The following is a 14,596-nucleotide window of genomic DNA, read 5'->3' as shown; positions in this document are numbered from 1 at the left end:
ATGTGGCAGCAGTAAACTAGCTTGTTTCTCATCCGGCTCCCACAGCATCATCTCCTCTTACGGCCTGGGGTTCATTGATGCAGGAGTATAAACGGGAGTGTGACAAGGTATAAAGGTGCCACATAGTTCCAGTGTGAAAGGAGTTACATGTAGAATGCAAGTTCCCTGACTAGCACATGGATGGGGCTATAAAAGCTACCACAATGGTGACTATTGAGATGGCAGCAACAGGATCTGGGCGGATCGTGTGCTGAAACAGCTTCTGTGGTTGTTAATAAAGCCAGACCTGAGGAAGGGAACTTGACTTGAACTCTAGTTTAGTGCTTTATTTTATCTTCCTTCACTGGTGTTCTGGTCTTTTACAGCTAGTGGAATAGTAAGGGAAGGGCACAAGTGCAGGGGGAGGGGAGGCGCGTGGGAGTTAGTGTTTGCCAAATCCAACCATGCCACAGGGCAAGAAGGAAGCTGGGAGATTGACTAACTTGTTTTTGTCCCCTTGACGGAGGTAAGTCAAATCCATCTATCTACTGCTTCAAGAAGAAGCTGGACCAGGTTTCCACATGGAATGAAGAAACTTCACAAAGAATTCTGTATTTTGCTCATCCTAGAAGTAATAATGTTCAAAAGATTGTGCCAAATGAGTTTGCTCCTCTGTAAGATCCAAGATGTGAAGTGATTGTCTTAAATTTCAGTATGCCAGTGTGAGGAAAATATATACAGTTTCTCACTGATGCCTAGTACATAGAGTTAAAAACATCTAAAGTACTTCTTCACATACCAAAGTAGTCATTTTGAAACCCAACGCTTCCAAGTAATGTTGCACCAGGAAGCAGCACCAAAGGGGTTAAGTACTATGAAACATATCAGAGCAGGATTAGATCTGTTACAAGATTCTAACATTCTTTGACAGAACAAAATCCTCTAGAGAGTATTCTATATCAGAATATAAGGATTGCCCTACTAGGTCAGAGCAATAGTGCATCTAGTTTAGTATTCTGTCTCAAACACCAATCGATACCAGATGCTTCAGAGCCTAAATCCACATAATACTCTGAAGATTTAATATTTGTAATGGGACCTTCATATTAACAGATATATCTGTATCCTTATTAATCCATCTCCCTGAAGTTTCTATGCTTTGGGGCCAGATCCTAATATCTGGGTTCTTTTACTGTGCCCACTGCATTGGTATCTGAGTGCTCATGGGAGTTCTGCACAGAGTGAGTTTGCAGAATTGGACCCATGAACAGGCTGTGTGGCAGTCATTCTATATAAATAGAACAACTTTTCTGAACAGGACGAGAAACCACAGATCCTTAGCAACAATAAAAACAAGTGGGCAGCCATCTGATTCTGGATCTGTATAGAGACTAGGGAAAGTTGTTTTCCCCGCTAATTGTCAGCAGTCAGGAAGGAGGACAAGTTAGAGATAGCAGGCTTGTCCCCTTCCATACACCATTCCCGTAGATAAGAGAAGGCAAAGAGATAATACATGAAGTAGAGTCTCAGAAATGCCACTAAATGGAGCTGCAGATAGTGACAAAATAATTGTGGGGATCACTGTTACTCTGCATCATTAAGCACTGACAGCATCACAATGAAATGACAGGATACTTCATGGCTCTTTGCAACTCCAGTTGATGCATTCTCCTGTCTACTGGAACTGAGGTGGGGTGCGGTCAAGCCGGCTATCTCTTACCTGTCCTCTTTCCTATTGACAGTAGGGGGAAGGAATTGTTGTGACTCCAGGCATCAGCAATGACATGAGACCAGGCCAGTATGCCGAAGAGCTTCCATCAGACTCCAGAAAAGCCCTATGTGGTGCCCAAAAGAACTGCATACAACTCTAGAACCACTGACCAGGTATCATGGTTCTATTCCTAATAGAGTAGCCTCAGGATGTTTTTCCTGATACTTAATTTACATTTCTCTTTCATTTATTTCTTCCTATTTCATATTGGTGGCATTGTAGGTAATTTGGACTCAGATTCTGATGCCATTCATCATGTTCAGGGACACCTTACTCCACAAGTAAGGACTACGGTGCGCCTCAGCATAAGTATCAGGTTCTGGTCCTTCGTGCTTACACCTTTCAACTATTGCAGGATTATGTTCATTCCCCAGTAAGTCACTTAATTTTTCAATCTCTACTTTTTAAATTCACTCTCTCCAAACTCATAGGGATATTTGTTGCTCCTTTCTGAATTCCCACCAATTTGTCTATTTCTAATATTCTGGAAGGAGGATGAAGCCCAGTTGGGTGTTAAAAAGTCTAGCTCCCTGGCATTTTTGCTTAAACTATAAAATATCCAAAGCTACAAGAAATAGCATTGTAAAATACACTTGGTGCAAGTCTAAATTACAAAATTAAGTTGACCTAAATTATGTCAACTTAGAGCCATTGCAGTAATTGAATCAGTTTTACACATCCACACTATGCTCCTTGTGTCGGCAGTGCGTGTCCTCACCAAGAGTGATTTCACCAATTTAGTTGTCAATGTGGAGCATTGTTGGATGGCTTCTGAAAGACAGCAATTGTCAGTTTAAGCAACTACGTCAACTTAAGCACTACACCTCTCACGGAGGTGGAGCTAAGTCAGTGTTGTGGGAGAGTTATATCGATGGAGTTACATTTTAGTGTAGACACAGAGTTAGGTCAACATAAGGCAGCTTACATTGACCTAATTCTGTAGTGTAGACCAGAGCTTATTGTGAGCCAGACATGATACTGTCAGTTTATGAGGAATTCTACAAAAATACTTTACTGTTCAGTCTACAGAACAACCAACAACATCTGTAGCAGAGAACAACATACAAAATTAACTCCAGGTTTCTGACCACAGTAAATCTCCAAGCAGTTTAAAATGTAGAAATACAGACTGTTCATGTTTGAGGTACAAGATGTTTTTGAACTTTACATTTTTAAAGGGCAATATGGAAATTCCATGTGATGTCTTGAACAATTTGGAAAATAGCACTTAAGACATGTTGCATAGCTTCCTCCTCCCCTCCAAAATCTCAGATTGCTGCCAAAGTCACACAGTAGCATTAGCCATACAGTATTATTCATTAAATAAAGAATTAACTGAAAAACAAACTGAACATAAACTTACAAATTTAAGGCCAGTTCTGGTCCGACTGAAGTCAGTGTTAAAATTTTCACTGGATTTCACTGAGATCAGACATTGGACCTTAAAATCACAGTACAGTTGACTGTATCATTCTTCAGCAGTAGAGGGATCTCTCTATAGTGTGTTAGAACCTCCTAGCAGCTGTAGCGCAGCTTAAAAAGAGATTAGGGACAAGTATAAATAAAGTGGAAAACTGTCAGTCCAGTACTGGAATTCAGCAGTGGGGTCTAAAAGGTCCCATTTACACTTAGTTTAACATTCCATTACAAGAAGTAATGGAGTTCCTCTTTGAATTAACGGGACTCATGCAGCATAAAACTAACAGGGTGGCAGCCTAAAATAAAGAAGTAGATCAGCAGTTCTCAAACTGTGGGTTAGGACCCCAAAGTGGGTCATGACCCCATTTTAATGAGGTCACCAGGGCTGGTATTAGATTTGCTAGGGCCGAAACCCAAGCCCCACCGCTTGGGGCCAAATCCAAAGCCTGAGCTCCACTGCCTGGGGCCATAGCCAAAGCCCGAGGGCTTCAGCTGTGGGCAGCATGGCTCAGGTTCCAGGCCTCCCAACTTGGGGCGGTGGGGCTCAGGCAGACTCAGGCTTCGGCCCCCCACTCCTGTGGTGAAGTAGTCATTTTTGTTGTCAGAAGGGAGTTGGGTACAATGAAATCTGAGAACAGCTGAAGTAGATTAAAACCAAAGACTCCCACTTCCTTCCTCAGAGGAAAGTAATGAGCAAGTTTCTTCATCATGGAGGTCAAAAACCAAAACATTGATTAAAGAAAAGGACATTCCCCAGCAATAAGAGATGGTTGGGGGGGAGGGAGGATGAAACCCTGCCAAAATGAGTGTTTCTTTGGCTGAGAATTAAATTATTTGGCACAAAAGCAAATGACAATTATAGCAAATGCATGTAGTGCTGTATCTTTACTCTATCTTAAGATCTTCCTTACTCTTCAGTATTTACAGTGAGTCAATTTCCAAATGTAGTCAATATGGCTGGGTGAGATTTTCTTGGTTTACTACAACTATTTAAGTTCTATGAAGAAGTTTAGTCAACTGTCATCTATCTTCACAGAGTTAAAATTAGCATTAAGGAGTCAGCTGCTTGAGACAATATATCTTATTTTATAAAGTAGGTGTCAAATCCCTGTACCCAAAACCTGAATGGAGGAAAAAACCGTAGATTAATCTGAAGCTGTGTGTTATTCTCAGGTTATAACATGATATCAAGGTCATTTAGGAGCTCATTGTTATTCTAGCTATTTTAATCAGAGATTTATTATCACACACCCATGGTATCTCCTTACTGAATTCCTTTTTTTTTTTTTAATAGCAGAGCTAAAAATGTTAGGATAGGAAGAACAAGCTCTAAAAGTGATACTGTGTGTACTAGAAAACAGACTTTTAAAAGTTTTGTTTAGCTTATTTCTTTTATATGGCTTTTTATTAAAATTGCTTTCATATCTTATTTCCACCTACAGTAATACAGACTTAGCAACAAAAAACAAAAATAAAAAGATTGTCCTTTCGTTTTAAAGTTACTAATTAAGCACTGTATAGCTGAAAAAATTATTATTACTATAGACACAGCATTTTGGGTACCTGGGAAGGGCATGATCTCACTTCCACTGCGGTGATATACTCTATTTTAAAAATTACTATGAGTTTGAATAACACCACCTTGTCTTCTAAACTATCATGAAACTACTGCATCAGCCTATAATCTTGCTTAAAATTGGAATGCCATATAAAGTCTGCATGCATTTACATAGCTCTCAATATGTATTTCAGTATAATCACAGAGATGCCTGTAGATATATGTTAGGTGGGGCATGGGCTGGACAGAAGACAGGAGAACTGAAGTCATATTCAAGTCCATCCCTACCAAATCCAATAGAAAACTAATGGAGATCTCCTGTCTCCTAGATCTAGAAGGGACCTTGAAAGGTCATCAAGTCCAGCCCCCTGCCTTCATTAGCAAGATCAAGTACTGATTTTGCCCCAGATCCCTAGTGGCCCCCTCAAGGATTGAGCTCACAACTCTGGGTTTAGCAGGCCAATGCTCAAACAACTGAGCTATCCCTCCCCCCTGTATACTCATAAATACTATGTGAGTATAACAGAAAACATCACGGGTGGGTCAGGTAATATCTTTTATTGGACCCACACACAGCTCTTCCTCAGGTTTGGGACAGATACTCCCAGCATCACGGGGACATGCAAGGTGGAATGGATTGTTTAGCATACGTAGTTATCACATACTGAAAGAGACCTTTCAAGACAGAGTTGCATTAATACCTCTGCAGTCACTGGACAAAAAGAGGGGGTTAGTAAATTACAGATCCTGGAATTGTAGGCAGTGTATTTCTCAAGCTGCAATAATCCCATTTGGTATTGTGTCTGAAATGGTCACTCTCAATGTTGAGAGCTGTCTCGCCCCTATATTTTGAAATGGGAAAAGGGAGAAATGCTTGGCATTTGGCTTTTTCCTGAAACAGGGACTTGCGTGCATGTTGTGGGGACAGGGCCACCCAGAGGATTCAGGGGGCCTGGGGCAAATCAATTTTGGGGGCCCCTTCCATGAAAAAAAGTTGCAATACTATATTCTCGTGGGGGCCCCTGTGGGGCCCAGGGCAAATTGTAATTGGAATTAGTCAGGAATCAGATTTGTTCTCAGTTGGCACGTGAAAGAGCCCGTTCTGCACGGTGTGCCTGAAAAGTTGGAGTGTCAGTCAGCACCGCAGATGGGGATGGAGGGCTGGGAATCCGAACCAAATCTGCTCTGACCAGTGCAGGTTGGGAGAGACACGGACAAGCAGCCGACTCCCACTTGGCTTGAGCTGGGTCGGATCCTAGCGGGCTGCCTCCCAGCTTAACGCAGGAAACTTGGAGCCTCACCACAAAGTCTCTCCTCGGCCCACTGGCGATGCCAACGGTGCTACCCCTGGCTAAGCCACCCAGCCTGCCCTGGGGTCCCCTCGGGCCTGTCACACCGAGTCCCCGCCTGCCCCGGAATCGGGGGGTGCTGAACTGCGGGCAAAGGAGCCCCTGAGCCAGGCGGCGACGCGCTGCCCCGCCGCTCAGAGCTCGGCGGCAACTCGCCAGCCCCCAACGCTACGGTACCTCTTCGCTCCGGCGGCTGCTGCTGCTCAGCTTGGCTGCTGCACCGGCTGGCCAGCGCGCCGAGGAGCAGGAGGAGACACAAACTTCCCCGTGCCATTGCTCCTGAGCCGCTGCGCCGCTGCCTCTTCCCCCCGGTCAGCGAGGCGAGTGAGCCGCCGCCTGGGAGAGCGGAGGGAGGAGGAAGAGACCCTACAGCCTCGGGGCGGGGGGGGGGGGGAGAAGACACACCCCTGTCCTCCCCTCCCTGCTCTGTCCTGCAGAGCGCCCTGCTCCAGCTGCCCGACGCCGACGGGTGCCCTCGGGGCACGGGACAGCCAGCCTCCAGGGGAGCTTTCTAGCTAGGTTCCTGCGGGTCCGGCCAGGATGGATGGCTCCAAGAGCCAGGCGAGCCCCAGGAGTGAGGGACCACTGAGAGGCAAACGCTGGCGGCCCGCGCTCTCACACTGTCTGCTCAGGGGCTCCTTTGCCCGCAGTTCACAGGCGGGCTTTGGGGACCGCTAGATGGGATTCCAACGGGCTCTGTATGGGGCTCCCCTTGTCTCCGCTTCAGCTGGTGCAGAACGTGCTGTGGAGCGGTGCTAGCTACAGCGGAGTGCTACCCTCCTTCTCCTGGAACTGCCGCGCTGCCACGTGAAAACCAAGGTGTTGCCTAATCACGAGTCCAGGCTAAGAGACTACTTTCTCCTTGAGCCCCCACAGCAGGCATGACTAGCTCAGGGCATGACCTGACAGCTCTTATGTTTGTCTGTGGCTGATGGGGGAAAAGTTCTCTATGAAGGGCCCTCAACTCTGGAACTTGCTTCCCCTACTAGGTTTGGACTGTGCTGGACCATTTACCATTAGAATATGGTGCAAAGCCCATCTCCAGTCATGTCTTAGAATCATGGAAATTAAGGAGGAGAGACCTATCATGTGATCAAATCCATCTCCATGCCAATTGTGGCTTGTTTCCTATGGCACTTGGAGCACTGCATATGCTTGAACTGGGCACATACAGGGTTAAAGGTCAAATGATTTAGTTGGTGTTGGTCCTGCTTTGAGTAGGGGGTTGGACTAGATGACCTCCTGTGGTCTCTTCCAACCCTAATCTTCTATGAAATGCTGCTTCACCCCATACAAAGGCTGAATACCAGGGCTTTGCATTTGACTTTTAATCCTGTGCAGGGCCGCCCCCCCCCCCTTCTCCACCAACCTTCACTAGGGTATTCCAGTGATGGCTTAATAGCACAAGAATCTTTGGCAAGCTAGCAGAGCATCTAAGAGCTGGAGAGAGGAGCTTCTCCTCTTCAAGTGTTTTCTTCTAATTTTCCTTTTTAAAAAATCATTGGAAAATCCTATACCAAAAAGCTACATTAAGAGAAAGTTACCTGGTCAAGCAATCAAAAGTCAGGAAATGCAAGTATACCATGTATAATTTTCCTGCTATCTTAGACACACATCTGTGTGTACTATTATAGGTATGCCAGAGAGAACCATGAAAAACATGTATATGAAAATTACAAATTAAACAAGGGGGAGTGATAGCGATAGCTCAGTGGTTTGAGCATTGGCCTGCTAAATCCAGGGTTGTGAGTTTAATCCTTGAGGGAGCCACTTAGGGATCTGGGGCAAAAATCAGTATTTGGTCCTGCTAGTGAAGGCAGGGGGCTAGACTCAATGACCTTTCAGGGTCCCTTCCACTTCTATGAGATAGGTAGATCTCCATTTATTATTAACAATACTTACACAGCATTACAAATTAATTACAACTGAGTAACTTTCAAAATTTGCTGGCATTGTAAAAATCAATTTACAACTAGTTCCCTCTATAGCTAACTGCCTTATCTCCTGAAGTGCACAAAAGGAAGGTTGAGAGATTGGACTAAAATTATTAAACTATATCCCTTAAAGGGGGGAAAGAACTTCAAGTCAATTTTGTTGACCTGAATATGTCAAAGACAGGTTAAGCCATTCTGACAATGAAAATAAAAAAGTGTATATATAAAAGTTACTACAAATGTGTATATGAGGTAGAAAAATGTATAATAGATTGTATTAGAAAAATGAAATTTAATAATGCAACTAGAGACCGCATTATGATTCATCCACACAAAACCGAGTAGTTAAGATTGCACTTTCAACAACTTCCTGATTTGAATGCTTACCCATGCATCCATAAAGTTTTCTTAACAGTTTTTTTTTAATTAATCTTCATATTTCAGATTAAACAATTATATGTATTTGCTCAAGTCAGGCATAAATACACCCTCATAAATGTTTATGCACTGAAGTCCAAAATCATTATCTGAACTTCCTATGACAGTTCCTGTTTAAATGGAGTTTGGGTAATGAATTCGTTAAACAATGTCAGACATGGAAAGTTTGCCATAGTCCCACAAATCTGGGTATGCCTACTTCAGCTCTCAAAATCATGAACTTTTTTGTTGATAATTTTTTTCAGCCATTTCAGGTTCACACTCAAGAGAACACTGTATTTTGCTGATAATAGATTGTACTCTGTTATATCCAACAATGCAACCCATGTGTTTCTTTCACTATTACTCCACATTTAGTAGAGCTGTTTCTTGTCCTTGGAAAAACTGCTCATTTTGAGGTTTTATCGAAAATAACATGGTTCGAGTATTTGCAATGTTTTGAAAACTCCCATTACTTCTAATACATTCTATGCATTTTCTCCCAGTAAAATGACAACAGTTAAGTTCCTTCAACTGTCAGCCATTTGTCACTCTTAAGTAAATAGAAAACTCTACCCTCCACTTTCCCAGTGATGAGGTAGCAGCATTCTGCAGATCTTACTGGAAAACCCGAATTCAAGACTAGCATTGATAGTTCTGCCATTGAAAGTTAATTGCTTTGTAGCAATAGTGTATGTAATAAGTGGCATGTTGGGAGGAAATTAGTCAGACCAATCTAGCATAGTCTCACTGTCACATTTTAGTCTAAGCTTTATGTGAAGTAGTATCTCTTGTTGATCCCTTTCAGGGAACGGAACAAAAACCAAAACAAAAAACAAAAAAAACACCACAACTTTGGCTGCTAAGTAGCATGGGGATGAAAGTACACTGTTGAAATGCAAGGTAACTAAAAGCTTAAAGCTGTTCACTCCAAATATATTCCCTGGAGTTCCAAAATGGATGAGTTCACATTTTGTAATCAGGGCATCTGAAAACTACTCGCATCACTCATAAAAGAATCAGAGTGGTAGCCATGTTAGTCTGTACCAGCAAAAACAAGGAGTCCTTGTGGTACCTTAGAGACTAACAAATTTATTTGGGCATACGCTTTTGTGGTCCAAAACCCACAAAAGCTTATGCCCAAATAAATTTGTTGGTCTCTAAAGTGCCATAAGGACTCCTTGTTTTTCATAAAAGAATGAGTCTCAACTACATGAGATAAAGTACCAGGACTGTTAAGTCAGAGGCAGTTGCAGCTGCATTCATTAAGACGCTGTAAGAGCCACACCATAGCATGGATTGCATACTCCCTCCGGCTAGGAACGTTCAACCCAAACAGAGTCCACAGCAGTGCAAATCCCTGTACTAGCTACAGTTTGTCACAATGCTGGATGGAGTTAGGGTGACCAGATGTCCTATTTTATAGGTACAGTGCTGATATTTGGGGCTTTTTCTTATATATTACTCCCTTCCCCAACCTCCTGTCCTGATTTTCACACTTGCTATCAGGTCGCCCTGGATGGATTGTCACTGGAGATTGAAACTGGCACCTTAAAGCATGAGCCTCTGCTGTTTGAGCTAAAGGAAGGTCTATTAACAGGCCGTAGAAGGCTCAGATGTGATCTAACCTCTATAGAGGTCAAAAAGCCAAACTGTGTTATAGTATTACTTTCAAGGACACTTTCAGAAGCCATCAACCTCTTATTAAAATCCAAAGATATGGGGACAAATTCACTGTTGTAAGCAGCCTGCTGCTCTCTTGCTGCCAGCTCTGAGCTTCCTGTAGCCCAGCCTCGCCACAGTGTACGTGGCCACTTCCTTACTCATGCAACTTCCCAGGTTGCTGGCTCCTAGATGACTACATGACCTTGAAAACTGAGAATGTTGCCTTTTCAGGACTTGACCCAGTATCCATGTCAGTTCTACAAAAATTGTAGAGTGCCAGGTTTTCCAAATCTCTAAAGTGGTCATGTGCCAGCTAAATTGAAACTAACAGCAGGATGGCTGTGTAGGTCAGCACTTTCAAGCTTGTCCCCACTCTTGCCGTCATATGTTGCTTACCTGACCTCTCCCTACATGAGTCCTCAAGCCAGCCCTCCCTCATGTGTACATTAAACTCCACTGAGCCTATCGCTGCACCATTGTCATATGCAGTAGCTAAGAATCCAGCCAGGGGCAAAATCACCACTTTTCCCTAATCCCACCAGAGTTGCACTCTGGAATGTGCTGGTGCAGAGAGGCACAAGAGGAAGCCTGCTTCAAGATGGGTGGGAGACAAGGAAAGGTTATGATCTCAGGAGGAGAAAGGAAAGAGAAAATAGATGGGAGGAAAGAAGGAGACGAGAGAAAGAATTGAGTATGTTTTGGGATTGGGGTCAAGTGAAGTGAATAGGCATGTGTGGGAGTGACAGGCTGAGTGAAGGAGAGCATGGAAAGAGGAGAAGTGACCCTCAGAACTGCTGTGGTCTGACAAAGTTCATATGGCTCAAAGTGCAGATCTTCTCTCTTCCAGGCCCCTCTCAGCTCAAGCACTATATTTTCCATTGCTCTTTAAACATATCCCAGCTCACCCCATGACCCACTGCAGCCCCACTGTTCATTAGGAGTATCCCCTCACCATGGGCCACTACTCTCATACCATGTGCACCAGCATTTATGAAACATGGTACTTAAACCATGTTGATTCTTACACTGTAGATGCAGATAAGTAGGGGAGAGAAGTGGTGGGCCTGCCTGATCTCAGACTGTGCTTCCAAAAGGGCAAAAGCCATACTCATGGCTTCTTAATGGGCCCCTTTTCAATCTACTTGCTGCCCTTTTGGGCCAATTGAAAGAGGAAAAGATACCTAGTAAACAGCTGGCAAATCTTAGGTCAATGTAGAAAAGAGAGCAGATAGGATTACTTAACACACATTTAATTACTACAACCAAAACATCTACCCACCCTAAACAAATATTCACTTGTTGCAGAGAACTCAATGAGTAGGTTTTTAGATGATCAGATAACTGCCAAAGAACAAGTACTGATTTTCATAGACTTATTCACCAAGGAAAACTATAACCCACTCTGAGTGATCCATGATACTTTCAATTTAAAAGTATATTTAAAAATAGGCTTCAACTGGTAAGTCTGTTGCATGAGAAACTGCCAAAATTGCTAGAAATGATTAATAAAGAGAGTTTCTGTCTACTAATTTTACCCTGATCTATATTTTTGCCTCTCCTGGAATGGACATGGGGATTGTTTGGCTTAGTCATCAAGTCTAGGTTTTATATTTCCTTGCCAGCAGCTGATGAGTTTCGGGGGGAGGAATTAAATCAGTTCTATAGGATTATATTGACTTGCCTTCCTGAAAATTGATATTACTGCAAAGAATACAGGCAGGGAGAGAAGCAGATGGGTAATATGTGACAAATAAAATTCCAGATATTGCCCATCTGTTTCCCTCTCCACATTTCAACTTCAAAGTATTGCTGGTGTCCTAAAGGTTATTTTGGTGATATTCTTCTTTGCAATGATGACGCACCCAAATAGCAGTAGTGCCCTGTCCATGAGCAGGTGCAGCGAGGTGAGAGTGGGGTTCAATTCACAAGATGCTAAATTTCAATTTCATATTTTTGGAGATCAAAGTCTTTAGCATTCATATGATGGGCTTCTTTTATTACAAAGAGATTCTACTTGATAAACTTTATATATGCTTTGTGTTTGTTTTTAAATTTATTTTTCAGAAGAAATAAAATAAGACCGTAAAATAGAGAAACCAAAGAACAACGTGGGAAAGACACTGCAGCATAACTGTAAATAAACAAACAATGTATGCATAGGTTCAGTTAAAACATTATGCTTTGAATACCAACGGTGTGTTGGGCTTCCAAACACCTCTTACAGGTGTGGAGGATACTCCAGTGCTTGCGTTTTAATTTCTAGTCATTCTCTCTATACATTTGTATTAGTTAGATTTAGTGGCAGGCACATTTTTGAACAAAGTTCTAAAGTTCTGATGTTCTCTAAAGATTTCTCTTATGAAGCAAAAACTTCACACATAATAAATTGTCAAAGGCATTTAACAGGGGCTTTATAACAGGATAGTCATATAAGGCCTGATTCAGAGCCCACTGAAATCAAAGGCAACAGAGGGTCCTGTGACACCTTTAAGGCTAACAGAAGTATTGGAGCATAAGTTTTCGTGGGTGAATGCCCACTTCATCAGACGCAAGTAATGGAAATTTCCAGAGGGACCAAAAGTTTTCCTTTTGCAATTGTTTGTCTGCAGTGATAGTGAACTTTTCTGCAAAGGAGTCACAGCCTGGACTGGGCCTCCTGTACCCTGGCTCATTTCAGCTGTAGCTGACTCAATCTGGGTAGCAATGGTTATTGCTTTTTCTAGTGTAAGTTGTGGTTCTAGAAGTAAGCATTCTCTTACATGAAGCATTGTTGTTTTCTCAATGAGCTGGTCTCTAATCATCTCATCTGCCATATTCCCAAAGATACAAGTTACAATCAGACTCCTCAGGGAAGTCATATACTGCATTAGAGTCTCCCCTGGTTTCTGCTCACGCTGGCGAAATCTGTAGCGATTAGCTACTACATTCACTTTGGGCACAAAAAAGTTCTTTAATGCAGTGAGTGCAGTCTCATATTTATCATCTGCAAGGGGAAAAATGTAAAATATATGCTGCCCTTCTGCTACAAGGCAGTGAATTAGCAGAGCACGCTTTCTTACTTCAGAAATCTCTGTAGCACTGATTGCAAGCAGGTAAGTCTCAAACATACGGATCCAGGCAGTAAGCAATTGGAGGCTCACCTGGGCTTTGCAGAAAGGATGCAGGTGGGTTCAGAGGCAGAAGATCTATCCTCGTCGCCAAAATGTTGTATCCACCAAGCGAAGTATTAACAACTTCAACAGAAGCTTATTTACAGTGGAAGTCTCTTTTCCAAGCTGCAGCTACACACTCTGTAACTCTCCCAGCCTCCTCAACTCCTCTCCCAGCCTCCTCAACTCCTCTCCCCTCCTTCCTGTTTCCTGTCCTTTCAGACTCCCAACAGCCAGTGCTCCCAGTTCTAATAATCACATGCAGCATCTAAACACCACATTCTTGCATTCTTACTCCACTTGACTTGGAAGTTAGAAATGATTGTGGAACAGTACTACTGAATTGTTGAGGAGGGAAAGACATGCAAAGGAAAGAATTCTGAGGGCAATAATCTCTCTGACAGGATGTAATGTTGTCTGCCGTTAGAAAATGGGTCTATGACCCAGGATTTACTCTGTGACAGGCCACACTCTCTGCAGGTCATTTTACTCATTTAGAAGCTGTGTATAATATTGCTTATCTTGCAGGGAATCATGAAGTTAAATGAATTAATTTAACATGTGTCGTGCAGCGTACCACTCACTGGCACAGCGCCTCCTGCTGGTTGGTCCAGGAATTAGCTCTTTCAGCTTCCGAGCAACTCCTCCTGGCCAGTGTCTCACTTGCTGCCATCTACTTCTCCCTTTCTTCAGATACCCCTTTAGTTCAGGCCCCATGTTCCTCCTGGTCCATGGTGCCCCTTCTCTAGGGTACTGCCCCACAGCAGTGCCCCCACACTAAGGGATCCTCCCTGGGGAACCACCTTGCCTCAGTGACTAACTGCCAGTCTTCATCTAGCACTTTTTCACAGGGGCAAATTGTAGCCTGAAATGGCTGCTCATCATTGGCAAGGGGGTTTGGATCTGGGTCTGCTGCCTTTTCCTAGCCTAGCTGCACTGCTTCAGCCTCAGTACCACCACAGGCCCTTTTAGCACAGACTCAGCCTGGGGACTCACCTGGCCAGAGTTCCCCAGAACTGTGCTGTTTGAGATACCCGTCTCTAGCCAAGTCCTTCCCACTCCACCAGTGAAGTGAGACTCCCCCTATCTAGCTCCCAGCCCTTTTATCAGGGTCAGCTGGACCCTAATTGGGTGTGGCCACACCTGTGGCTGCCTACCCAATCAGCCTCCCTCAGCTGCTTTCAGCCCCAACCCTCTCCAAGGGCTGGCTTTTAACCTTTCCAAGCCCGAGCGGGGTGACCACCCTGCTACAACACGCTATGAGATTCTCCAATGAAAGGAATACCAATCATTAATACATTGCCACTATTTTAGCAATGTGTCAGATTTCTAGACTTTTAAAATGACCAGATTAA

General features: G+C 43.4%; 1 protein-coding gene across 6 annotated transcripts in view; it reads right to left on the bottom strand.

The window, feature by feature from the left end:
- LAMA2 (laminin subunit alpha 2) overlaps positions 1-13,973 on the bottom strand; it is a 470,353-nt gene extending 456,380 nt beyond the window's left edge. For 4 of the 6 annotated variants that reach the window (XM_065588563.1, XM_065588564.1, XM_065588566.1 and 1 more), the window contains exon 1: positions 13,826-13,973. In XM_065588563.1, the coding sequence (XP_065444635.1) occupies positions 13,826-13,958 (133 nt within the window). In that variant the 5' untranslated portion in view covers positions 13,959-13,973. Of the gene's footprint in view, positions 1-6,253; positions 6,417-13,825 lie in introns of those variants that run through there. The other 2 variants (XM_065588561.1, XM_065588565.1) reach the window with 1 other exon arrangement.
- Positions 13,974-14,596: the final 623 nt, after the last annotated feature.

Source organism: Chrysemys picta, chromosome 3 (genome assembly GCF_011386835.1).
Source record: "Chrysemys picta bellii isolate R12L10 chromosome 3, ASM1138683v2, whole genome shotgun sequence".
Classification (NCBI taxonomy): Eukaryota; Metazoa; Chordata; order Testudines; family Emydidae; genus Chrysemys; species Chrysemys picta.
The sequence above is the reverse complement of the archived record's forward strand: the minus strand, read 5'-3'. Positions and strand labels throughout refer to the sequence as shown.